This window comes from Dermacentor andersoni, chromosome 4, assembly GCF_023375885.2.
Source record: "Dermacentor andersoni chromosome 4, qqDerAnde1_hic_scaffold, whole genome shotgun sequence".
NCBI classification, from domain to species: domain Eukaryota; kingdom Metazoa; phylum Arthropoda; class Arachnida; order Ixodida; family Ixodidae; genus Dermacentor; species Dermacentor andersoni.
In genome coordinates this window covers 215,637,852-215,665,809 of record NC_092817.1, presented here as the reverse complement: position 1 = coordinate 215,665,809, position 27,958 = coordinate 215,637,852, and the positions used below count along the sequence as shown (strand labels likewise).

At 46.3% G+C, this 27,958-nt stretch overlaps 2 protein-coding genes across 3 annotated transcripts in view; both read left to right on the top strand.

The window, feature by feature from the left end:
• ric8a (ric8 guanine nucleotide exchange factor A) overlaps positions 1–27,958 on the top strand; it is a 326,541-nt gene that overhangs the window by 53,325 nt on the left and 245,258 nt on the right. For both annotated transcript variants that reach the window (XM_055074787.2, XM_050185303.3), the window contains exons 4-5: positions 14,848–14,917; positions 17,033–17,108. In XM_055074787.2, the coding sequence (XP_054930762.2) occupies positions 14,848–14,917; positions 17,033–17,108 (146 nt within the window). The remainder of the gene's footprint in view (positions 1–14,847; positions 14,918–17,032; positions 17,109–27,958) is intronic.
• On the top strand, positions 27–1,446 carry LOC140217209 (piggyBac transposable element-derived protein 4-like). The gene has a single exon (XM_072287590.1). It carries the CDS (start codon positions 47–49, stop codon positions 1,439–1,441), a length of 1,395 nt encoding a protein of 464 aa, XP_072143691.1. The 5' UTR covers positions 27–46; the 3' UTR covers positions 1,442–1,446.

The following is a 27,958-nucleotide window of genomic DNA, read 5'->3' as shown; positions in this document are numbered from 1 at the left end:
CTTCGCGCTGTTCTTCACGGCGGAAATAATCACCGAGATATGCGACATGACAAATAAATATGCGTGGATGCATATTTTAGAGAAGCAATCATACAGTGAGAGAGACGGATCTTGGAAACAAGTGACTCCCGATGAGATGAAGAAGTTTATCGGACTTCTCATTTACATGGGTATTGTGCAAGTGCCGCGCTTGCACTGCTACTGGAACACACGGAAATTATTTTCTGGTCTTCTTCCGCCTTCGGTAATGCCAAGAAATCGATTCAAAGCCTTGCTTGCATTCCTGAGTGTGTCCGACCCTGAAAAGACAACTGCCGCATCCCATGGCAAGCTGCATCGCGTAGCTTCGCTGCTGAAGCACATCAACGCCTCATCCGCCCAATTTTTCCAACCTGATCGGAGCCTCTCCGTTGACGAGAGGATGGTAAAGTCCAAAGGCAGATCCGGAATTAGACAGTACATGCGGGACAAAGTTATTAAATGGGGATATAAATTGTGGGTTTTGGCGGACTCCAAATCTGGTTACACCGTTCAGTTCAATGTATACACAGGAAAGCGTGAAGCACCAAGCGCACGTGGGCTGGCATTCGATGTGGTGACGCGACTGGCAGAGGACTACCTAGATCAAGGCTACATCATTTATTTAGACAACTTTTACACGTCGACATCCTTGTTTGTACACTTGTTGGAGCGCAAGACGCTTGCTTGTGGCACAACGCGCAAGGATCGTCGGGGCTTTCCAGCCGAACTCAAAGACACCCAATGGGAAAAAAAAGCTAAGAGAGGAGATGTTCGCTGGCTACGGGACCAGGACGTTCTATATTTACAATGGAAGGACAAGCGTGTTGTTCACATGATGTCGACAGCCCACACAGCCAACAAATTCGTACTTGCGAAGCGCAGAAGGAAAGTGAACAATAAGTGGGAAGAAGTATCGGTGAAAAAGCCAATGCTGATTGACAAGTACAATGTGGGCATGCTCGGCGTCGATAAATCCGACCAGCTGATTGGGACATACAATGTTCTGATGAAGTGCGTGCGCTGGTGGAAAACGCTGTTTTTCCACAGTATAGATATTGCTGTTGTCAACAGCTTTATTCTATTTGATGAGCACCGTCGGCAGCATCCCGAAGTGCCTGAATTGTCAAGAGGTCCGCGCTTTGATCAGTTCGCGTTCAGGCTAGAGCTGGTGGAGCAGCTCATAGGACTTGATGAGCAACAACATCCAGACCCCAAGGCTCCTCCTGCTCTTCCCGCTTCATGTGGCCCTAAGGATCAACAGCACAAGCCCCAGAAGCTACAAAGATACAGGAACTGCAAATTGTGCTATCAAGAACGGAAAGTGGAACAAAAAACGAACGTTTTCTGCGAGACGTGCTCCGCAAACCTGTGTTTCACCGCATCACGCAACTGCTTTGCGCGGTGGCACGATAGCCACTAGGGGCAACATTTTCCTTTGTAAAAAAATAACTTGTTCAGATAGAAAGCTTATATTTGCAGCAATGTTGTATACGGCCTGTCCCTTCAAAATGTATATTTTGAATTTTTTTTATGTTGTCTTGGTGCAAAGCAGCATCGACGTTTTCGCGGAGTTTTCCCGTTTTTGTTACAAATTTTTTATTAAGTGATTTTTTCACAAATTATTGGTAATAAATGTTTGCTTTCAAACAATACCATTAAAAAGCGCATTCCCTCTTCTACAAATTGATACTAAACATTTTAATATCAAACATTTGGTGTAGCAGCAAAAAAAATGTTTACTAGACCACCCGTAAAGTGCTTATTTTCCCACGGACAGGAAAGTGTTAAATTCGCTAACCAACACAACGCGTGATGGTCGCTGGCGACTTTGAATGGTCTGCCATACAGGTAAGGGCAAAATTTTGCTGTAGCCCAAACGATGGCAAGGCATTCCCTTTCGGTCGTAGAATGATTGCCTTGCGCTTTTGACAGCAACCGGCTAGCGTAAGCTATTACGCATTCAAGTCCGTCTTTCCTATGCACTAGGATGGCACCGAGGCCTAGACTATTCGTGTCAGTGTGGATTTCGGTATGGGTGTCCTTGTCAAAGTGTGCAAGTACCGGCGGCGATGGCATGCGTCGTTTGAGTTCTTGAAATGCATTGGCCTGTGGTGTTTCCCACTTGAACACGACATCACATTTAGTTAGATGTGTCAGCAGCTCAGCGATGCGGGAAAAGTCCCTCACAAAGCACCTGTAGTAGGCACACATGCCAAGGAATCTATGCATTGCCTTCTTGTCGATGGGCTACGGGAACTTTGCGATGGCAGCTGTCTTCTGCGGGTCGGGGTGGACTCCAGATTTGCTGATGACGTGGCCAAGGAGCAGCAGCTCATTGTAAGTGAAACGGCACTTTTCCGGCTAGAGAGTAAGCCCCGATGATTTGATGGCCACCGGTACTGTCGCAACGCGCCTAAGGCGATCATCGAAATTCGCTGCGAAGACAACGACGTTATCCAAGTAAACAAGACAAGTCTGCCACTTCAGTCCTGTTAACACCGTGTACATGAACCGCAGGAACATTGCAGGCGCTGAGCACAGTCTGAATGGCATGACATTGAACTCGTAGAGGCCGTCTGCCGTGATGAACATGGTCTTTTCATGATCTCTCTTGTCGGCTTCTATTTGCCAGTAGCCAGACTTGAGATCTATCGACAAGAAATATTTAGCGTTGCAGAGCCGATCCAATGCGTCGTCTATCCGTGGGAGGGGGTATACGTCCTTCTTCGTGATCTTGTTAAGTTGACGGTAATCAACGAAGAAACGTAGGGTTCCATCCTTTTTCTTCACCAAGACTACAGGAGGTGCCCACAGGCTTTTCAATGGCTGGATGATGTCATCGTGCAGCATTTTGTCGACTTGTTGCCTAATATCTTCATGTTCCCACGTCGAAACTCGGTAAGGGCTCTGGCGGAGTGGTCGAGCGTACTCTTCGGTTATTATGCAATGCTTTGCGACGGGTGTTTGCTGAATCCTTGATGACGTTGAAAAGCAGTCTTTGTATCGTTGAAGCAGACTTTTCAGCTGTTGCTGCTTAATAATCGGGAGACTTTTATTTAACTATGGTCATCAGGGTAGATGCGGCAGAATCAGAGAGGACAAACACATTCCTGGTTTCCAGAATTTCCTCGATGTATGCAATCGTCGTGCCCTTGTTGATGTGTTTGAACCCCTGGCTGAAGTTTGTCAGCAACACTTTAGTTTTTCCTCCGTGCAGTCGAGCGATCCCTCTTGCAACGCAAATTTCACGGTCTAGCAATAGACGTTGGTCACCCTCGATGACGCCTTCTACGTCGGCGGCTATTTTGGTGCCGACAGAAATGACAATGCTGGAGTGGGGTGGGATGCTGACTTGATCCTCGAGTACACTGAAGGCGCGGTGACCACGACAGCTTGATCTTCCTTGATCTTCTTGATTCCTTGATCGCTTTATCTTCCGACAGCGTTATCGACTTCGACTTCAGGTCAATGATTGCGCTGTGTTGGTTCAGGAAGTCCGTGCCAAGAATGACATGTTGTGAACACTGTTGGAGGATTTGAAGCACGTCAAGGTCAATAGCATCATTGCTTTGGCGGGCTGACAAAATATTTCACTGTATGTTTTATGTTCCTAATAAAGAAAGAAAGGATAACGAAGGTAGCAAGGTAAGCCCGGTCATGAATGGTAATTCTTGCTGTGCAGATTCCAGTCGGTGTTATTAGGTGTCCTCCAGCTGTCCGGATTTGACGGCCTTCCCATGCAGTCCTAACTTTCATCAACTGGGTGGCAAGAGATCCACTCATCACGGAGTAGTTGCATGGGAAGGCCCTCAAATCCGGACAGCTGGAGGACACTAAGGCGGTGATCGCACGGCCATCGAGAAGCATGTCGAGGTTGGTAGTTCTTTGTCTTGCGTTGCAGTTAGGTCACTGCGTCGTATCGCGGCTGCGTCGTGTTCATGTGTGGCTGGTATTTCGCGGCATCAGGTCCTTGGCGAGTGCGTTTTGTGCTTCCAGGCTTCATCGGGATGGCGACGTGTCGTTGTTATGTCGTCGAGATAGTCTCTTCGGCGTCCTCGACGAGAAGTATTTAGCAGTATTCGGCGGCGGCGGAGGATCTTTGTCATTTTGACGAACAGCAACCGCACCTTCATCGGTTGCTGCTTTTAGTTTTCCGGATATGGGCTTGCAGACCGGCCCCAGGCTGGGCCAGTGTATGGACGGCACTGCGGCGTCAGGTAGCGACCTGGTGACAGCGAAAGGGACAGTCGTCGAGGGCTCCAGTGCATAGCGGCGATGTCATGAGGGCGTTCACCTTCCCGAGGGCACGGTGCATTGACAGCGAACCTTCGCAGTCCCAAGTCACGGTATGGGCATCGGCAGTACACACGGCTGGCTTCCCTTCAATGGTAGCAGAGCGGGCGGTGGTCGGGGGCACACCAAATGTCTGTCTTTCGTGAGTAGCTGCGCTGGGCGACGGGTGGGCGTGCTGGCGGTGGTGGCAGCAATGGCGGCGGCGGTGGACGGCGAAATTGCAGCGTTAAAGGGCCCTGGCACGGTCGTGGAGGGGGACCTTGACGGCGGCGTAGGTCATGACTTCCGAATGGGGCTGCAGTGATTGTGGTTGCACCTCAGGAACTTCAATTGATTGCTGAACTTCTTTGACAATTTCGGCTATTGAGGCCACTTGAGGCTGTGACCTTGGGTACAACTTCTGGAGCTCTTCCGGCACAACCGCTCTGATAGCCTTGTGCAGATCGTTGGTAGCCAGGGATTGAACTCCAGCATGGTTTGTATAGTTTGTGTGGCAGTTGAATTGCCGGTTCCGCATTTCGGCTGTCTTCTCAATGCTGGTGGCTTCGCGAAGGAACTCGTCAATGGTTTTTGGTGGGCTTCGAGTCCTCCCGCTGAAAAGTTCTTCCTTCAAACCACGCATGAGTAGGCGGTCTTCCTTCTCCTCAGACATTTCTGGATCGGCGTGGCGGAATAGACGGCACATTTCTTCCGTAAATATGGCAACGTTCTTGTTCAGTAGCTGCACTTGGGCTTCCAATAGAACTTCAGCCCTTTCTTTCCTCACGATGCTCGTGAAGGTCCTCAGGAAGTTACTTTGGAACAGCTCCCACATTGTAAGGGTGGATTCCCGGTTCTCGAACCATGCCCTCGCGGCATCTTCCAAGGAGAAGTACACGTGGCGCAGCTTGTCCTTAGAGGTCCAGTTGTTGAAGACCGAGATCGTTTCGAAGGTTTTGAGCCAGGTTTCTGGATTCTCCGATGAAGCTCCATGGAATGTAGGGGGGGGGGGGGCTCCCTGGATGGATGAAGCATGATGGGGAATGCTGGGGCTGTCATTGTGATTGTCGAGCTGGCCATGGTCTTCCAGGTCGTATGAGGCAGAAGTCCATTCTCCGGAGGCATTCCTTGCAGTCTGCAGCTAGCTCACTGGTTTGGGGCAACGTTGGTGTTGTCTTCGGGTTTCGGGCTTCAAGTTTCGGGATCGTGGCTTCGTGGGGGCATTTGGTGCATGACCGTAAAGCACCTCCACCAGATGTCATATGGTAGTGACGGTGAAGAAGGCAGCAAAACTGTGATTGACGAAACTAGCGTTTTATTGGGCGAACTTGTGCCTTGAAAAGCAGGCTACATTCAAAGAACAACGATAGCAGGGAACACAGTCAGCAAAAGCGAAAATCTGATGAGCGGGTCAAGCGCGTTGGCTTTATACATCAGTCATTGAAAGTTCCGGAGTAATCGCTGGGACCTGTGTGTCTTCCAGAAAGTTCTACAACATTCGCGTCGCGCGATGAAATCAGTATACACAATCTCTAAGAGGCTCAAAACAAACTAAGCAGGCATCGAACTCAATCGTACGGAGCAAAAACCAGACTCGCGGCAACAGTGGTCATTAAAAGGAAGCTACTATGATCACCAACAGGAAGATATTGATTGATTTAAAAATACCTTACAGGCCTCAAAGTGAGCCATCGAGTAAGGGGGGCAGTACATAGAAAATACATAGAATATATGTCATCTATAAAACTGTATCAGTTTACAAACTACAAACGTAAGTGCAACCGAGATGAAAAAGAACTATTTAGTTCACGATTCACTACGAAAAGAAAAGAAAACATAATATAATGACAAGGAATAAATTGCACATATTGTTTTCGGTGAAGTCATGTAATTAACAAGGCCAGAGGGTTAAATAGTATTAAATATAAAAAAAAAAGACAAAAGTTACTAATGTGAAATTCCAACGGAAGGGTAAACATAGTGACATAACGGTAATAACGCGACAATAAGCTGTAAAAGACATTGCAAGTACAAGAAAGCTTTGTGATGGCAGCTTTCGGAGCTTTCTTCCACTCTTATTCTGTTGCTGTCATTGTTGGGCGCTGGAACTGGACTTCTGGTTTCTCTGTTCTTGAAGTGGATTTTATTGGGCTTGGTTATGTTTTGGCCGGTTCAGAGTAATGAGTGCCCTGCTGGATGTTAAACCAGGGTTGCTGCTCTGGCTCTGGCCGCGATATTGTGATGATATTGTTACTAAACTTGCATCGAGGAAATATTGCGTGGTTAAAAGAATTCCTCAAACATAATTCGCAGTCCGTTACTACTAACAACTACTCCTCTAATCGTCTACTGGTAACATCGGCTGTTCCTCAGGGAACTGTCCTTGGCCCCCTCCTATTTTAATTTATATTAATGATCTACCACAAAATTTATCATGTCATGTCCGCCTGTTCGCCGACGATTGCATTATTTATGCCCCAATTACTAATGCCGCTGATCAAGAATCCCTCCAGGACAATCTTAACCGCATTCAATCATGGTGCAATCACTGGTTGATGACACTTAATCCCAATAAGTGCAAGCTGATGTCTTTTTATCGTCGTCACAACCCGCATTTATTTACTTACAAGATTTCCGATTCTCCTGTCGAACTTGTCTTGTCCTACACTTACCTCGGCATCACTATCAGCAATGATTTATAATGGTGCGAGCACGTAACAAAGCTAATATCATCTGCAAATAAAAAAACTAGGCTTTCTTAAACGTCATCTTCACAACACCCCTCAATATGTAAAGCTACTTGCTTATGAATCATTAATCAGGCCAGAACTTGAGTATGCATCCGCCATCTGGAATCCACAGCAAGCTTACCTCATTGACTCATTAGAAGCTGTGGAAAACAGAGCCGTCCATTTCATTCACCGCTCATACTCATCCTATATTAGACGAGCAAAATGTGAACAAGGTGAAAGCAGGAGCCAACGTTTCGACAAGTGGACTTGTCTTCTTCAAGGCGACGTATGCTTTCCTCGCCACAGTATATATAGGTGGGGTTCTTCTAAAGGGGAGAGGGTGTAAGGCGGGAGGGTGCGGCAACAAGGGAAGGTGTGTTAGCTTGTCGAATTGAGAGTAAAGGAATGCTGTGCACAAGGCCAGGCCCCCCCCCCCCCCTCCGGTCTGTCAAGGGCGTCTGACACGCCTGCTGGAAAAAAAAAGAGGAAAGGAAAGGGGGAAAAAAAAGGTGGGATACGCCAAGAAATCAAACTAAGTGCTGTTGCCTATAGCTTGAAATTTAGCATAGCGAATAGATTCTAAAGCTCCCTTTGAAACGTTTATGCCTATTGGTTGCAATGTCTTGAACTTATGGATAAGGTATGATTCTCTGTATTTTCTTTCTCGTTCAGAACGGAAATTTGACTGTAAGATGTAAAATTCATCAAAGTTATGACCTGGTTGGTTGAAATGCTCGGCGACGGCTTTGGGAAGCTTTTTAGCTGTGTCCGTGCGATGTCCGTTTAATCTGATGATCCTTGATTGTCCCGTTTCGCCGATATATTGTTTCTTACAGAAGGAACATTCAAGCATGTAAATCATATCCGAACTTGTACAAGTAAAGGAAATTTTGACTACGTGTGATAATTATTTGCGATGCTTCTAATTTTAATACCACTTTGAAGGTGCCTGCAGGTTTTCCATCTGGGGTGACAACATGCTTTTATTACAGGGCAATGATGTTGGTTTACTTTTGTGCGCACTACCATGTCTTTAAAGTTTCTGTTGCGGTGATAGGTAACCCTTGGTACATCCGGGAATGCTTTTCCCAGACGCTCGTTGCTTGATAATATTGGGTGGTATTTTCGTAGAATGTTGTTTATGTTACGCAGCCAAAAAGCTTCCCAAAGCCATCGCCGGGCATTTCAACCAATCAGGTCATAACTTTGATGAACTTAAACTCTGCATCTTACAGTCAAATTTCCATTCTGAACGAGAAAGAAAATACAGAGAATCGTACCTTATCCATAAGTTCAAGACATTGCAACCAATTGGCATAAATGTTTCAAAGGGAGCTTTAAAATCTATTTGCTATGCTAACTTTCAAGCTATAGGCAACAACACTTAGTTTGATTTCTAGGCGTATCCCCCCCTTTTTTTCCCTTTCCTTTCCTCTTTTCTTTCTTTTCTTTTCCAGCAGGCATGTCAGACGCCCTTGACACGCTGGCTAACGTGCGTGCTTTGACAGACCGGGGGGGAGGGGGGGGCCTGGCCTTGGCCTTGTGCACAGCATTCCTTTACTCTGAATTCGACACGCTAACACACCTTCCCTCGTTGCCGCACCCTCCTGCCTTACACCCTCTCTCCTTTAGAAGAACCCCACCAATATATACTGTGGCGAGGAAAGCATACGTTGCCTTGAAGAAGACAAGTCCACTTGTCGAAATGTTGGCTCCTGCTTTCACCTTGTTCACGTTTTGCTCATCGTCTTGAATTTCCATCTGCCGCATTCCCCGTGTTTTCCCTCATCCTATATTAGTGCTTCATCTCTCAAGCTACAGTCCCAATTATACAGTCTTTCCCTCCGTTACCGTATTTCTAGCCTGTGCCTATTTCACAAATTTTATTATTCCCAGCTCAAACAGCAGCCATACATCTGCGCACCGCCATCACGCACGTCTCGCCAAATTGGTCATCCGCTGAAAGTTTCATGCCAACATGCCCGTGCGACTACATTTTCCGAGTCATTTTTCCTCTGAAGAGCAAGTGACTGGAACGACCTTCCCCATGAAATTGCAGCCATCACCTGCACATCAACCTTCCTAGAAAAAGTTACATCCCACCTGTCATCATGAGAAAAAATAAAAATGCTTTACTTTCTCATGTTAACCCCACCCCTTATGTAAAACCCCCTACAGGGTGTCTTTAAGGAAATAAAAATGAAAAGAAAAAAAATGAAATGAGGCGAAGAAGAGAATGACAACAGTCCTGAAGACAGCGAAAAGTGGACACAGCCTGGCTGGGCGCTCTTCTGTCTCTGTGAACATTTGCTCTTTGTAAATATATTTTAGTTTTATACACGTAATATTGGGTGGTTCTGCGGGATACCCGTCATCTTCGCGACGGAGCTCCACTGCGGATGTCACATCCATTGTGACAATGCCTCCTGGGCATGACACGTCATCTACGCCTGCACCGGCACCATCGGCTACTCAGACCCAGTACGTTACCCTGCCACATCCATGTGACCCTGGCACATTCTCCGGTGTCGATGTTAGGGACATAGAAGAATGGCTCAGTGTGTATGAAGGGACAGCAAGGGGAAAAGGTGGGACCTGACCATAATGCTAGCCAATGTCATTTTTTAATGTAAAAAAGGGTAATGCGTGCAGACACGGACACAAGAGAAGTGGACAACACGAACACCGACTATCAACTGAAGGAAGCACTGAGGCAAAAAAAGAAAGAAGACACAAAACTCATCTGCGAATGCTCTGGAATGGTAGCACAATGTGTCAGTCAGGTACACGTTCCGGTCTACTAGAGAGATAACTGTTAAGGCAGTTGATCTCTTCCTTACGTAAGGTAATCGAAGGCTGACTCATGCACGCACTTCGGCCATTATTGGTATGCCATGCCTCGACCATAAGACGCGTATCTTCATTCCTATGCCTGTACAATATTGTGCATTCATGTAACTCAGGCGTGCAGTTACAATCTTGGCAGTCTTGGCAATGTAAGGAAAGGTTAGAAGGCTAGCCTGTTCCAATCGACGTAAAGGCAGTTCCAGTGGCGACCACCTCCCAGTGCCGTGCAGCGGACCAACGCACCAAAGACCACCTTACGCCAATTGGAACAGGCTAGCCGAGCAGCAAGCGGACTTCCTGTGGAGGATAAAACTTCCAGAGCTTCAACAAAGTAAGAGGAAACCCTTTTCTAATAATTCACCGTCAAATAACGTACTGGTTCTCGGAGATGTCACCAAGAGTGATACCCATTGCAATTGCTTTAGGTCCTAAGCACTGTTTTAAGCCTAACATAGGACCCATTGACATTTTAAGCGTACCGCGCTGCATAATCAGGTTTGTCCCAGAAGAAGAATGCTCGTGCTGTATTTCAGAGTGCATTGCAAACAATCGAATATTCGTGTTAAGACGTCTGACCTTGTCCGACTGTTGGATAATTACTCTGTGGAGCATAAATTTAGACCAGTGAAATCGGACAAGGAAGGTTATTTCGTAATTATGCCAGATGACATGTTTTCAGGAAAAGGGATATCAGTTATAGAAAAGAACTTTCAGCCAGTAAGACTCAAACCTTTGGCAGTCAAGCAACGTGCGGTTGACCTCCTGTTATGGCATAATCTAGATAGGATTGCCATGGCGTTGTGTCGTTGTTAGTGACTTCCATCTCTTTCACCTTCATGTCGGAGCAAGTGGGAGCACCTGCGACGCTGGACGCATACGATTTCATGTTCAATGCGGTTTCCGGAGCCAACACTGCTGGGGTCTCAACAGATGAGTTTGCTGCCACGCTCATAGCCAGGCTAGGCTTAGCTTTGGTGCCATTGGGCCTCGCTTGACAGGTAGATTCAGCAGGCGCTCATGATTTTTTGGTGTTCCTGATTTGATGAAAAGGATGGCTGCAATACAAGGATGGCTGCAAACCAGATACAAGCCAATACAAGGATACAAACCAATACAAGAATGGCTGCAAACCAGAGCAGGTTGGCCACTTTTCTGTAGCTTTGGAGCTGGTCCGATGGTGGGCATCATGGCTTTAGGATTTTTTGTCAGAGCTTGATAAACATACATCCATACACTACAAGTGATGGTATCGCACCCTCTTTGCCAAGAAAACACGGGGCTACATTGCCTGAGAGGCTCCTAGCATTGCATAACAAGAATATTTATTTATTTATTTATTTATTTAGTACATACTGCAGACCTTTCAGTCCAAGCAGAGGGGCAATTGAATGCATACAAACAAAAGAGAACAAATTAGGAACAAGCAAATACAAATTTATACAATTTTTAGTCACACTGTGTCTGTAAACTGTCGTTCCAGTCTGATACTGTAAAGGTGTCAGATAGAGCATAATAGAGTGTTATTGAGTCCGGATGATGCTGTCTTGTGTGCCGTGTTATTGCAGGCGTTGTATAAGTCGATGGTTTAATTTCAAGCCTGTTGTTGAGAAGAAGGGAAAGGAATTCAAGCCTTAGCAGCTTTCGGCGTGATTCAAGAGTGGGTATGGAATTTTCTCTCATAATGTTTGAGAGAATCCAGTCTTGCGAATTTAATAAATATAAACCTAACTGCCTTTCTTTGTATTTTTTCAAGACGCACAATATTTGCTTTAGCTTAAGGATCCCATGATATACATGCGTACTCTAACTTTGGTCTAATAAATGTAAAATAACCCAGTAATTTCATATTAGGGGGGACGTTTTTCAGTTTGTGTTTTAGGAAACAGAGTTTGCAGAAAGCAGAAGAACAAATATCATTAATGTGCATCTTCCAGGACAATATAGAAGTCAAAGTAACGCGTAAGTATTTGTAATTGTTAGTTTCATGCAGGGCTGAAGAACCTAGCGTATAAGAAAAAGTTACATAAACAGAGAAGTGCATTAGTGTGATTGAACAATGCACTAAAAAGAAGAAAAAATAAAATGAAGTAGCACTGCTGATATGAAACACATTAACAGTATAATTACAGAGCACATTTTGACTTATTATATCACAATATTACTGCAGAACTTCAGGGTGCATCAGGGTACATAAGGCAATGTATTGCTTCCAAGAATGCATTAACTGATTTTATTTGGACAATTGAGTCAGGCAAAGAGTTCCACTGCTGAATGGCCCTGGGAAAAAAATACCTGAAGCAGTCATTGTGCACTTTGGGAGGAGGTATATACATACTGTGTCTGTGCCGTGATGTTTCCTGTGTCTTGATTTGGAAGTACTTGTCGTATCTTGTTTTGACATTTTTATGAATTACTTAGAACAGGAATTTAAGCCTTTCATACTGCGTACATTTTTGCAGAGGTAAGCACGATCATCATTAGCTAGACTTGGCACATGACATATCGCTGCGACAAGTTCAAGGTGCGATCAATACATAGGAAAGAAAAAAAAAATCAAATTTTGATGACAAAATTCACGGGTGCGATCATTACGCGAGTGCGATCATTATGCGAGTAAATACGGTATAATGATGAAGTCTGACTTTTGGGTGTGCGAGCGGAAAGGTAGCGAAATGCAAAATCCTTGAAAATAGAAAAATAAAACGAGAAATTGGAACCACTGCACGATGGGCCGCTTTTCCAACAGCCGCCGTGTGCTCATTTTCTAGCCATCTCTGTGTGGCTCTCTCCTGTCGTCCTTCCACCCCTCCGAACATGAATAGGCTGCGCCCATAGCTCTACGCCGCCCCACCCTCTGAAACACAAATGGACTGCGCCAACTGCGCCGCAAGCAGATTGCTCGCATGTTGCTCGCTGGCTCCTCATTCAGTGCAGTTCTGCGAACAGCTTATTCGCTCGCGTTCGTTTTTGTTGGTTGTGTCAAAGTCGTTCCTGGCCACGCGGTTTCTCAACTTCGCTTGACTCACCACCGAAACAGAACATGGCTGATCCATCCTCTGTTCATCAGCAATGCGCGCCTTTGCTGGTGAAAAGAAAGTGCCCAACTATAGATTTGGAAACTAAGTGCTTCTAACCGATGAGACAATCATTGCGAACATTCTTTCATCGGATGGCGATGGCGACGATGTCAGCGATGACGCGGTAGGGCAGTCTGCCTCAACCTTGTCCTCACAGGAGGCCTGGCATGATTCAGTCCCTCCGGGGCTTTGTTCTTGCGAGGAACCTTCCGCTGCACTACGTGGAGCTTCTCAGATGCCTTAGAGAAGGATGTTGACAAGCTTCGCATAAAGCATGCAAGGCTGACAGACATAGGCTTTTCTCGTGCAAGTCAGTGACAAGTACTTGGTGAGGTGCTTGTGGCGATCCCTCCTCCGCGTTTGTTCTGGAATTCTCAAGCTGACAGGCTGCCGCTGCAGCCTTTTCACAATTTCTACAAGGCCCCTTTTGCGGCTGCCAAAGTGATGCCTCGGCGGTGCTTGCACATCGCTTGCCACCCTTGACACCTCTTTGCAGTTGTTATAGCAGCGCCATTCTTTAATGCCGACAGTCGTGGCTTGTCACCTCGCCGTGATAGGAGCGCCGAGGAACTAGTTGAACGAGTGAACACAATCAGCAACCAGGTGGAGGAAGGTGGTGTGGGAGGGGCACTGGCCTCCCTGCCTATATAGTTTTCTCATATCAGCTCTGCCATCCTTATATTTTGATTTTTTCATGCAACCCCGCTATAACAATTATCGGTTATAACAATGGAATTTTCATGGCACTTGAATATTGATATAAGTGGGTTCGACAGTACTGCATAGAATCATGGATCATGGGGGTCACACTTACCCGTTGCACTATGCAGCTGTAAGCAGAAGAGAGCGAAAAGAATTATGACCTTTTCACTTACAAATGCTTCATCTGCTCCACTCTTTAAAGATTAAAACATTATACATTCATTCAGGCTCATAAATATAAAACTGTAGTCCTAAACACAACATAGCATGTAATAACATTCCGTCATCGTACCTAGAGTGGCGCCATCATAACACAAGGCAGATGCAGTGCATGAACTTAAATTTGTCAAAAGCCAATAATGTGTATGGCTGTTGTGCGATTTCCTTTCCTGGCCCCAAAATTTGAAATTAAATACCCCTGTGGATTAAGCATAGCTGGAATTTTACAGCCGCTTTAAAAAAACACGATAAGTATTACTACAAAATTCCTAGTGACGTCAACGTGTACCGCATGCAACCTGTCATGTACCTTGATTAAATATTACATATATTTGGGAATATCAATTATATCTTTTCTATTCACTATCCAGTCTTGAATTCTTATCAAAAGTTTGCAAATACTTTCTTCCATTTGAGATATTCAGAACTGTGTGAGGCTGGTTAAAGCCCTGCACTCACCCGCCGTGGTTGCTCAGTGGCTGCTGAGCACGAGGTTGCGGGATAGAATTCCAGCCACGGCGGCCGCATTTCGATGGGGGTGAAACGCGAAAACACCCGTGTACTTAAATTTAGGTGCACGTTAAAGAACCCCAGGTGGTCAAAATTTCCGAAGTCCTCCACTACAGCATGCCTCATAATCAGGAAGTGGTTTTGGCACATAAAGCCCCATAATTTAATATTTTTTTAAGCCCTGCACACATTTCAGTAGCAGCACAATGTCGTGTGGTTAAAGATGCATGCTTCTTTGAGCAGCAAACTGTATTGCAGTGTCTGAAGCCCGCTGAAGCTAGGCTGAAGGCTGTCAATCGTGTGGTAGAAAGTTAACAAGATTAACTGACACATTGGATTTTATGTGATTACTGGGAAATTTCTTGCTACACTGGGAGCTGAGGGCTAGCAGATGTCCTCTTTACTAGTTTACACGGGTTCAGGGGTTAAGCGTTTTTGATGCATTGCTCGGGTTTTAATATGCGCAGTGGTGGTGGAGGCCCTGAAGACCTTGTGCAACCTCATCTACAACAGTGCTATGGTGCAGCAGACATGCAGGTGAGTCCAGCTGCATCGCATGGGGAATAAATGGCGGGTTAGATTGTCCTTTGTGTGTTTATTGCACTGTATGAATTCGGTTCCTCCCAGTGCGAACAGAGCCTGATACATTTGTTGTACGGCATTACCAGGCACTGTGTCAGAAGAGCAGGGAGAACTGATTGTCTATTGAAATCGCTGCTCTGAAGGTTCGAAAGAGTATTACAAGCTACAGTGCCATCAACGCGCTTGCTTGCCAATCTTCTAAGCACATGCAAAGGCGCAGAGTTGGGCACTGGTGCTATTATGTTTCTAGGTCCTCAGAATCGACAGAAATACCGCTGCCAATCATCAAGTGAGGACTCTGTGTGCACGGCAAATGAAACCAGTTTTTTAGCATTCATTCATGAAGCAGGAACGTGGTAACAGCGCTTCAGTCAGCCTCAGACAAGAGCATAGTGGGTTGAGTAGATTTTTTCAGGTTAGTAACTTATCACAAATAACATTTCATCGTGCATTAGCTCGACCACTCACGAAGTGACGTACTTGTCGCGAACAGAGTTGGACTAAGGTGGATGCATTGGGGATGGTTGCGCTCGCTCTCAAGTAACATTTCAAGATATTACTTTACATAGTGAAGTGATGACCGCACAAAGAATTGCCGCGCTATGACGCGGCTGAAATTGCAGTAAGTGAAAGGATGTTTTATAGAGGTGAACATGATATGAAACAACATTCGGGTTGCAAGTTTATAGTTTATTTTCACCATAGATGCATTACAGGTTTGCAGAGAGGGCTTCTCGGGCTTTGCTAACTTCCGCTATATGAATATACCTGGTCAAGCATTAGGTTGTAACTTCTTAATTCCGAGCTTGCTCAAAAATACAGGCTCGAATTGGTCCTCGGTCAAATGGTCCTACAGCAGGTAATTTCCGTTAGACTACTTCAAATAGAATTCAGTTGATGCTAGTTATGTCTACAGCACTTTGGAGTAAACGAAATCACGAGTGCAAGACAGTGTCTTGGCCACTAGATGTGACAGATAAAAAGATACGCAAAAAACATTGACAATGATTGCCAATGTTAGCTGTAGGCGAAACCTTCTGTCCGTTTTATTAAAGGAGTAACGCACTTGAAGGCTTATATTTGTTACAGTTGTTGATATTTAGGCACCATTTGCTTTCTCATTGCGTAATTAAACGCACCAGCCTAAGTGCCCCACAGCAAGTTCGTCTCAGAGACATAGCGGCCATAGGAACTAGTAGTGGAACGAACGAGCAAGGCTAATGACCAAACAAGCATGCGAATTAAACGAACGAGCACAAACGATGACTAAACCAACCAGGGAACAAGCGGGCGACCGTATGTTTTCTTTGCGGTAAGTGAAATTATGTTTTATAGAGGTCAAAATGATATGAAACAGCATTAGAGTTGCAAACTCATAGTTTATTTTTAGCATAGGTGCATTACAGTAGAGTAGTTTGCTGGGCCAGTTGGTGCATGGTGAACGTATAACGGTTTCCAGCAAGTACGGACATGAGCACAAGTAAGTAGAAACCAGCGTTGTCCTGTACATTTCTACTTACTTGTGCTCGCGTACGTACTTGCTGAAAACCGTTATATGTTCACCATGCATTACAGGTTTGCTTTTGCAGTCACAAGTCACAGCAAGTGCGTCTCAGAGACATAGTGGCCATAGGAACTAATAGTGGAATGCACGAGTACGCGAAAAACTAAACAAGCATGTGAACTAAATGAATGAGTAAACAACTAAACGAACGAGCACGAAGAACGACTAAACCAGCCAGGAACGAGCAGGCGACCTAGACTTGTTTCGTGCCAAGAAAAGACTTAGTTTACGAGAAAATTGCATCTGAAGTGTCCGAATAGTGTGTGGCCCTGTGTCTTGCATGTCATGTAGTCTGCTGCACCTAATCTGTCATCAATTAAGTGATTTTTCTGCTAACCTAGTCAGTTGTGAAGTGTTTTTCTCTCTGACGTGTACACAAGACCACTAAGAATTCAGAATTTATTAAAACACAATTTGAAAGGTACTCCTATATGTGCAAACTGGTTTCTCAAACTGACAAAAATCTTTTGGAAACTGGTTGTCAACTAAACCTTGGCCCTTTGCAGTCACAATGGCTGTGTGGAAGGCGTCATGCTGCGGCTCAAGCTGTACGTGCACCCAGATCTGCCACACAATGTCAAGGTGGGTTGGAAAGCAGGCTTTTCCACTACAGGTCTTGGCATCTGGTGCACACCGAAATAGTACTGTAAACTAGGGCCGTGCAAATACCATATAGCAGATTTAAATCGAATATTGAGTCAAATCAAGAAAAAAAAGCCGAATATTGAATCAAATATCAGAAAAATTTATCATGAAGGTTAATGCGTACAAATTTTAAGCAAAAAACATGGTGATGCACATGCTTGGGAGTCCCCTAGCATTGCATATCAAGAATGTGCAAGCAATAATTTGAGTACATCAAGTTATACTGTACAGTCTAACTTTATTAAAAGGAACTCCAAATTGCTAGTATACCATCACTGATTACAGCTCATTTCCTCGTATGAAGGTCACGAAAATATTTTTATTATCCACAGAACGTCAGTTGAATAGAATGTAGTGAATGTTTTACTTCTGGAGCTGAAGGATTAGTGATGTTATGTTGTACTAAATACCAATCAGGCTTTTAGTTCACCATTGAACCTGTGTGTTAAGGCAATGTTTTATTGCATAGAAAGTTTTGCTTTACAGTCTACAGAGGGTCTTTCCAATCTTTTTAGAAGGTGGGTTATCGTAAGGCCAATCTTGCGCAACAGACGAAAGCGTGAACCGTGCGTCACGTGACTCAATCATCGCTTTGCGTGTAGCTATTGTTGGTGCTGTGCGGGTCGACCACAGTCGGTGCCGACGGTAGAGTAGGTACCTTTTCATTGTCAGGTTCCACGTGATTTGCCACCTGTCAAAGTTTTTGAAAATCAACAGGGTCACAGGAAGTTTGCACGATGCCCCCCCCCCCCCCCCTCCTGCCTCCCCCTTTCCTCGTCAATCCGCCAGCCACGCATATGAATGCAGCTGGGCAGCCAGCAAACAAGTCGCATGACACTTTCACAACAATCGTGTAAATCAAAATCTGCTCTTGTGACGAGTAGCCCAAAGCAGCAAAAAGAGACCAATGTGCATCTACAATCGGCATCGGGAACGAGAGGCTGCTGTATGGGGTGTTGCAAATATGGCGGCCGTGAGCAACATTGTTGTAATGCTGAAGCCTAGCTTTCGTTTGCGAGGTGGTTTGTCGGCTTCTGAGTGTTCGTGTTGATTTGACACCAAACTGCAACTTCCGATGCCCGATGAAGTGGTGCCTTTAGGCCTAATGGCCAAGGCAATGTAAGATGGCGTGACAGTGACACGAATTCGCCGCCGACTGATGTGGTAACAGGCCACAAGCTGTCATGGAATGCTTGCCGTTAATATGGTCTTACAGGTAGCTCATGGCAAGATCACGCATGCTGGTTATATTGATGCGTGTTGAAGCATCGTTAAGTGCATCGCACCTTGTATCCAACACAATCCGCATGCCTTCTGGTTTCTGAAATACGCTCTGCTTTTGCTTCCGTTCCTTCTGTCCGTGTTGTGCTATCGTTTCGATCAGTCCTGTCGACCTGCAGGGGTGTAATCGGAGATCGCATCCGCGTATCAGTAGCTTGTCTTCGGCGCACTCGGCACTCCTTTTATGCCCAAACCAACTAAGTGAGGCTTGCACGGCATTGAACACGTGGGGCTGCACGGTGCACGCAGCACTGCGAGGGTCTCTACACCAAATACAGTCGAACACGGCTATATCGAACTCACAAAAAAATGCCTATCGGTTCGATATAGAGCATCATTCGATATAAGCATGCTAAATTATTGGATGTCATATAAGCACATACCATGTATAAAATCACTTCATTGATGAAACTAGCCTAGTTTCGCGTGAAATGGTCCTGCATTTTCTTCCGCTTGAGCAATTTGGCTGCCTGCGACGCACACACTTCTCCACATTGTCTAAGGAGTCGGAGCAGCTGAGGCTGCAACCTTCCGCATTTGCGTAGAAGCACCAGACTAGTGCGGGCGCACCAATCACTTCGGAGGAGGTAGGCAAAAAACCGTCATTGCTTTCCTCATTGTGCCGACTTTCAATTGTGCTCGGTACGATGTCGGCAATTTGGTCTTCGTTTTCGGGCTCTCCCATAGTCATGATACCATCGTTTGCACTCACAACCATTGATTCGTCAACAGCTTCCGGAAACTCTGACAGCTTGCTCCAAGCTTCGGCAACACTGGCAACAGCTTCGTCGCATTCATTAGAATTTACAGTCATCACCGAGTGCGCGGAAGCCGGCACAGCTGAAGCAATTTTGGATGAACCACTTGTACATAGCCGCACGTACGCGTCAGGCGCCACGGGCACCGGGTCACGAGTTTGGCCACTTTAACCCTAATCTCCCACTTATTTTTCAAGATGGTGCTGAGAGTGCTCCTCGGAATCTTGCACGCTGCGGAGACATCCGACTTCTTATCGCGTTCGACCCGATTCATGATTTCAAGCTTCACGACGAAAGGTGAATTCTGCCACTTCATCAGGGCAAAACTGCGGGAGAAGGCCCACAAGGCGCAAACACAATGAACCAGAAAAATAGTGAGACAACTTGCACCTTCGCCATCTTGCATGACGAGGGCACAAGAGCCCCTGATTGGCTGTCTGAGCAAGCACTGCGGGCGGTCCAAGATCATTTTTTGCAGGGGGGTGTCGACGGCTCATCCGAGGCAGCGCGGTCACGATAGGAAGAGCGGTTGGATGAAGCTGCGCCGCTGGGCTTACCCGCCGCCGCGAGGGAATGCCACTTCTGGGGGTACCTTTCCGCCGCTTGATATATCGGGAGTTGGTGCTATTTTTGTTCGATCTAAACTTCATTTTTGCTATATATACTCATTGTACCTATACCATGTCCAGAAATTGTTGGATGTATAGAATAATTCAATGTAAACGGGTTCGATATAGTTGGGTTCAATTGTATATCGAAAAATTGAATAGTAGATATCCAACTTGCGAACTGAATTATTTGAACGTCTACTATTAAATTCGGTGGTATTGAAGTATTTGCACACTTCTTCTGTAAACTGTCTTCACATACTAGATGAAAACATTCTAGTTTAGTTAATAGCAGTGTAGTATAAGAAAATTAGCTGTTGTAAGTTAGGCATGCCATTGCATACTTTTCCATCCGCTAATATCTGTGTGCATTGCATGTTTCCATGTTTGAGCAACAAGGTATACCTGTTGGACATCTAGGTTATTGCTACCTGTTGCCGGGCTAGTTGGTTTGTGTTCATTACGCTGTAATAGGAAAGGAAAGCAAACTTGAAGACCAGGACAGGAAAAAACGTCACTTGCAACTACATTTATTCATAGCAGATATGTTCACTTTCATGGCAAGGGTGCCAGCCTGCACGAGTACATTATCACATTGCGATCGCATCACAAAGGTGAACTTGCAAAATGCTTGCCTATCCTAATATGCAATCAAGGAATGCATGTTCAGTGCGGCTCAGGGCCACTGACGTATCACTAATACAATGGATGTACTAGGAGAATGCCAGCAAACTTGAGAGTAGAAAAAAATCAAGAGGCAGACATAGACAAAGAGACAGAAAGGTAGCTGTCTATGTCTTGTCTACGTCCGCCTCTTGATTTTTTTCTGCTCTCAAGTTTGCTGGCATTCTCCTATTATAACCATGTACCAACTAGCCCAACAAGCCACTCTCATAACACAGTGGAACCCCGTTTATACTTCCCCCGATTTTGCGATGATCCGGGTTTTACGACGGATTAGCGCAGGCCTGGCGAAGTCTCCATAGAAGCAATGCATTAAAAACCCCGGTTATCTGACAAAATTTTACCCATGACCCGCGTTATACGATGACCCTTGCGAAGTGCGGGACAGAACGGCGGACGAAAGAAAAGTGCCGCGGGTCTCTTTCCCCCCTGCGTTTCTCCGCATGCGGAGCGCTTGACACCGCTTGACCGGTTCGCTCCGGCGCAGCTTTCTTCCCTGCCTCGTCTCATCGTTTGTTTCTCTCTCCCCCATCAGCAGCCACCCGTGACACTCGCTGTGCTGAAATAACACCTTTTCTTCTCCACAATCACTTTCTCCCTCTCGGCAGCGTCGCCTCTCGTTGCGTTGATGAAGCATTTCTCTCCTTCCAGTTTCCCAGCAGCAGATTGCCGACAAGGTAGCACGGAGAGGCCTAGGTTTATCGCATGTGTTCTTCGTCATAATCCTAGCGACCAGCGTTCAGCGGAGGTTTTGAGTTGTGGGAAGCAACGCGATGCACGATGTCCCGAAAGCAGACAATTATGTTGCTCGGCGATAAGCTGAATATTATCGAGGAAGCGTAAAAGCGACATGGAGCCATGAAAGCCAGCATTGCCTGGAAGTTCGGGCTCAAGTGGAAAGCGGCAAAAGACGGACAGCATGGGAAGTTAGAAAAAGTTCTCGTCAAATGGCTGCATCAAGCATGGAGCTCTGCGATCGACGTTGATGTTGCCATTTTAAAAGAAAAGGCGGACGTTGTGGCATTGCGTCTGGGCATCGACGACTTTCAGGCATCAAACGGGTGGCTGAATCGCTTTAAAAAATGAAACAGGATTGTGTACAGCCACTCCTGTGGAGAAAGCACTTCCGTGGACATTTCGACGGTGAATGTCGAAATTGAGATGATTGCTACTTTCCCTTGTCAATGTGGCGCTTTTTTCTTTAGTGTCACATTTTCCTTTCCAATTTTCATGTAGTGCTTTGCCATGGCATCGCATTGCTCAATAAAGGAGTCGGCTCATTTCAAGCCTTTGTACTCATATTTCTTTTTTTAGCTCTTTTTCTAATGCAGATTTCATTTCACGCATTTCTATCTTGAAGTCCTTGAGTGTCTTGGTGATTTCAGGTGCCATTTCAAAAAGTGAGCCTGTCTGCTATAAATAATTTTAGTTGCCAGTGACACTCTTTCCTGTACTGCTCTTATTTCAATTTGGTTCGTGTCCTGTTATGTTGTAATAAATGTGAATACCTAGGATTTTTCTTGTAGGCACATGGTGTGTACCAGAGTAACAGGAGTTAAGGATTGGCTAGTTGGTTCTGGATTGTGGTGAATAGTGTAAACAGACGAAAGACAAGACTTCTAGGTGCCGATCTTGTTCTTTGTCTGTTTCTGACTGTTAAAGGGACACTACAGGCAAATACTAAGTCGACATGTACTGTTTAAATACCATCCCAGAAACTTCCCAGCCCTAGTTTTGTGCCCTAGTTTCGTGCCGACATTGCATACGTCATCATCACCCTTCAGTGAGTAAAACGGCGCCCGACAGATGGCGGTACAGAGCCAAGACAGAGTGGTGCATTCGCCGCTGCAGCTGCTTTTTGGTCAAGTGGCATAGACTGTTTGGGCATCCTGCAACATTACATGGAAGCTAAATTCTCGGCTACTTGCAGTTTTTGCGAGTTTTGCAAGCCAGCAAAACCAGTGCAGCACTACGTGATAATGAAACTACTAAAACGCAAAAGCGGCAGCGGCCCAGAGTTGAGCAAAAGCGAAACCTTTTGACCGCACGCGTCGTTGTCAATGATAATTTCAATGAGTTCTTTTTTCTAAAAATGAAATAGAACTGGACAAGTAGCATTTTACTTCATCTTATAAACAATACAAGGATGCTTTTTTTGCAACAAGGTGATTGAGTACTAGTAACAGAATTTAAATGTGGAGTGCTTTCGTCATCAGGCAAGTACTTGAATGTACCGGGGGAGTCCCTAATCATGTCCTGCATTTATCACAATTTGTCAATTATTAAGCCTCTGTTTGCGATAATGTCGACGCCTTAGAGATTCTTGAGCACTAATCTATCACTTTAGTTTGACTTAATATTTGCCTTTAGTGTCCCTTTCAATTTTCAACTTGAGTTATGCTCGCAGGGAATTAAAATGCATTTGTACGTGGCCATGAAATGTACATATAATATAGAGGTAGCCACACCGTTCTGGGGCCACTTGTGTTAATTTTCACTGAAGAGCCACACCTGTGTTTGGTGTCATCAGAATAATGGTTCCTTTACTGCAACTACAGTGGAGCTTCATTCATATGTTTTGGAAAAAATTGCAAGAAAATACCGTGTTAACCAAGACAACGCACGACCTAAAGTCGCTAAAAAACTCAGGCAGATTTCACTGTAGTTGACATCAGACATCAACATAATACGAAGCTTTAAATGAATTTATGGAGCAAGAGATGCTGATGCGCGCTGAACTGGCCGGGTTTGAGCAGCCCGAGACCCACGTTGTTATTATTACAGGGCTGGGACTCCTGAGCCAATTGTGCCATTTGTATACAAACGATATATTCTGTACCAAACTGCACCAAAACATCGAAAATTTACCTAAATTGCGCGACACTGCGCTAGAGCAGCTTCGGAATGTGTACTCTGGCACTGGCCTCGAACAGCGAGCAAACTCGTTCTCTGAGGAAGAGTGCAGCCGTTCACATTCTGCACAAGGTGCGAAGGTCGTTTCCACGGTTTCTTGTAATTTTGTTGCTTACAACACCAGCCTTTTCGGGACTTCTGGCAAATGGACGGCGCACACGCAGCCACTCCCGGCTGCCGTCGCTGCTGTCGGAACAGCCTGGGTGGCTGCATCAAGAGTGTACAGTCGAACCCAACTATATCGAATCTGTTTACATCGAATTATTCTATATATCTAACAATTTCTGGACACGGTATAGGTATAATGAGTATATATAGCAAAAATTACACTTACATCGAACAAAAATAACAGCGACTCCTGATATATCGAATGTCGAGCAGCGGAAAAGTGCCCCCAGAAGTTGGCTTTTCCTCGCAGTAGTGGGAAAACCCGTCGACACCCCCCTAAAAAAAGTGATCCTGGCCCACCCGCAGCGCTTGCTCAGACAGCCAATCGGAGGCTCTTGTGCCCTTGTCGTGCAAGATGGCGAAAGTTCTAGTTGTCTCGCTGCTTTTCTGGTTAATTGTGTGTGCACCTTGTGGGCCTTCTCCCGCAGTGTTGCCGTGATGAAGCGCAGAATTCGCCTTTTGTCGTGAAGCTCGAAATCATAAATTGGGTCGAACGTGGTGAGAAGTCGGATGTCCCCGCAGTGTCAGTGATTCCGAGGAACACTCTCAGCACGATCTTGAAGAATAAGGGGGAAATTAGGGCTAAGGCAGCCAAACTCGCGACCCGGTGCCCGTGGCACCTGACGCGTACGCACGGCCGTGTACGAGTGGTTCATCCGAAATTGCTTCAGCCTTGCCAGCTTCCGCATGCTCGGTGATGACTGTAAATTCTAATGAATGAGACGCAGCCGTTGCCGGTGTTGCCGAAGTTTGGAGCGAGCTGTCGGAATTTCCGGAAGCTGTTGACGAATCAACGGTAGATGAGTTTGTGAGTGCAAATGATGGTGTTGCGACCACGAGAGAGCCCGAAAATGAAGACTACACTGCCGACATCGTACTGAGCACAAGTGAAAGTGGGCACAATGAGGAAAGCAACAACGGTCCTTTGTCTACCTCCTCCGAAGTGATTTGTACGCCCGCACTAGTCCGGTGCTTCTGCACAGATGCGGAACGCTGCGGCCTCAGCTGCTCCGACTCCTTAGACAATGTGGAGAAGTGCGTGCACACAGGCAGCGAAATTGCCCAAGCAGAAGAAAATGCTCTAATTCATGCGAAACTAAGCTACTTTCATCAATAAAGTGATTTTATAAATGGTATGTGCTATTATGGCATCCAAATATTTAACAGGTTTATATCGAATTATGCTCTATAACAAACTGATAGGCGTTCTTTTGCGAGTTCGATATAGCCAGGTTCGACTCTACTAGAATACGGTCCAGTGGGCAGAGTCGCATGGCGTTCCTTATTTTGAGTTGCAAAGCAATGAAAAGGAGGATATTAGGGAGGTGTGTGCTGCAGTGGGTTGAGTGGGTGGGCGTCTCTGTCCTCGGGGCGAGTAGAAGTAAAACTATTCCAACATGTCTTTGTGCCCATATGGGCGAGGCCTGAGCCATTTTAACCTATCATGCAAGGCTAATGGCAGACTTGATATAAAAAGTCGCAGTTTCGCCTGAAAAGCGAAGCATCAATTGTGATTGCAAATTTGTAGACCGCTATACAAAGTAAGGATAATAGTTTTATCGGCCGTATATACAAACGTAAACATTCGCTTACTGACTAAATTAATGAGCATGGTGTCACGCATGCACAGGTAAACAAACACATCTCACTCGTTGAGCACGGACACTTGCTGTCAAAACGCTGACGTGAGGAAGAGCAGCAGCAGAAATGAGTGAATTGACCTCTGTGCTGCCTCATCATCATCATCATAAAAACTTTATTGTACAGACTGAGGAGTTTGGGGCACGCAGGCTCCCGTGCACCCGCATGACCCCACTGCACTCAAGCGTTTATGTTACTTCGGTCCATAACGCTGGCAGCCCGATCAGTAGCCATGGTCTGCACAACCGGGTCTCCAGAGCGCAGCAGGGTCTCCCAGTCCTCCCAGGTCTTGAGGCGCTCTAGGCCCCGCGTGGGAGGATCTGCTGGGCAATGAGAAAGGAGGTGGAGAGCAGAAGTGCGAGGTTCGGGACAGAGAGTACAGGCTGATGTGAGGAAAAGTGGGTGATAATGAGAAAGAGTGAGAGGAAATAGAAGAGTGTGTGCTTGCAATTGGCGCCACACAGTTGCTTGTCGATTGCTATGGGATTTGTGCGGTGGGGGGTACAGCTGAAGCGTCGCCTTGCAGGCATTCGTCAGCTCGTTGAAAGTGTGTGCGCGCTCCTTCGTGAATCCTGGATCGGAGGCTGCAAGAGCCCGGTTTAAAGAACCTCGGGCTAAGAGGTTGGCGGCCTCGTTTCCAGGAATCCCGCAGTATGTGGGCACCCAAATCAGCTCCACATGATGGGGCAGGGGTGCAACGGACGAGTCGTGTATGCAGAAAGCAGGGATGGGGACTCGGCCTTGTGCGAAATTTAGGATTGCAGTTTTGGAGTCTGATAAAACATACCGTGCTTCTGTGTTGATGATGGCTAGGGCAATGGCGGCTTCCTCTGCAGCTTCGGGAGAGGTGTCTGGGGGGAGTGTCTGCGTTCCAATCGGAGAGAGAGTGTGATCCACCATGGCAGTGACTGCTTCGTCACCCTTGCAGGCTGCTTCTAACCATACGGCATCCAGTTCCGAGCTGTATTAACGGTGGAGTGCTGTAGCTTGAGCTTTGCGGCGCATATTGTGGTGGTCAAGGTTATGTTATGGTGCGTGTTGTGGTGTGTGGCTTAATGAGCAGTTCGCGGTGTAAGGGTTTTGATATGGGGGTGTAATGTCGGATTATTGGCTGGTATCCGGATTCCAAGGGAATGCAGGATGTACCGGCCAGTGTTGGTTCGTTTGAGACGAAGGTATTGTGCTTGGTGGTGCGCGTCTGCAAGTTCCCCAATTGTGTTGTGGAGGCCTAATTGTAAGAGTCGGTCGATAGGTGTATTTATGGGAAGGTGGAGGGTGACTTTGTATGCCCTGCGAATGAGAACGTCCATGGCGTCAGTTTCACGGTGAGAGAGTCTCAGATAGGGGGTGGAGTAGAGTACACGGCTCAGTACAGAGGCGTGAACAAGGCGGCGTAGATCACGCTCCCTCATGCCTTTGTGGTGGCCCGAGACCCAGTGGATGAGGTGCGAGATCACCACTACTACCTGCTTCAGTCTCCGTAGTGTAGTTGTGTGCTTCCCATCATTCTGGATATGCATACCAAGTATCCTGAGGGTTTCGACCTCTGGTATCAGTCTACCGTCCAGCTTGATGACGATGGGGGAGCAGGGCGAGTTGCGGTTCATGGGATGAATGCACAGCAGCTCGGACATCTCTGGGAAACAAGAAAGCCCTACGCGAACTGCATAGTTTTGGGTCAGATTGGTGGCTGCTTGGATGGTGTCCTGTATGGCGTCATCACTGCAAGCGTAATGTCGTCAGCGTAGAGTATGTTTCAGGTGAGGAACGGTTGCCAATTGTGCTGTGGAGATGAGAGTGATACTAAATAAGAAAGGTGAGAGAACGAAGCCTTGCGGGGTGCCTACGCTTTTTAGAGAGCATGTGTGGTAGGTGAGCGGGCGAAGTGAAGCTCAGCCCTACATGCTATGAGAAATGCCTGCATGTACGTGTACGTACGTGCGCCAACATTCAGTGGGGAGAGTGCAGTCAGGATCACATGATGTTCGACATGATCAAAGGCTTTGGATAAATCCAAAGCCAGGACTGCCTTGGTGTGGCTTGGAATGAGCGGATCGAAGATGCCATGGATGATTTGCAACATGGCGTCTTGTGTGGAGAAAAGGGGGCGGAATCCCATCATGCTGTGAGAGTATAAGTCATGGTCTGTCATGTGCTGTGTGAGCCTCGCTGATACCACATGCTCGAAAAACTTTCTGAAACACGAGGTTAGCGAGATTAGGTGAAGGTTTTGGAGTGTAAGTGGTTTGTTGGGCTTTGGAATGAAGATTATCTTTGCGTGTAGCCAGCACTGGGGGAGGGTGCCCTCTTTCCAGCACTGGTTGAAGTACTCCGTGATGCGAGTAATCAGTTGATTGTCCAGATTATGAAGTGTTGTGTTGGTGACCTGGTCGGGGCCGGGTGCGAAATTGGTGTGGAGAGTCATGAGGGCTGCTCTGACCTCCGCCTCTGTTATGTCGGTGTCGAGTTCGGGGTTCAGCTGTCCTGTGTATGATGGGAGAGGAGATGGTATGCCAGGCGAGGTGTATGTGTCGCCGAGTGTACCCAAGAGAGAATTGGGGTTATCCATGTGTGTGTGTGTATGAGCCAGGTGATGTGGTTCTGGGTGGTGTTTTTTGTTTTCGATGGATCGACGAGGTGTCGGAGGAGGTGCCACATTCATTTAGTGGTCAGTTTTCCAGTGATGCCGTCGCATACTTGCCTCCAATTTGTGCGGCAGAGCTCCTCCAAATAT

Bases quoted from the DNA above. Each gene is read 5' to 3' on its own strand.
- LOC140217209 (XM_072287590.1), top strand. From the start codon at position 47: ATGACAAATAAATATGCGTGGATGCATATTTTAGAGAAGCAATCATAC.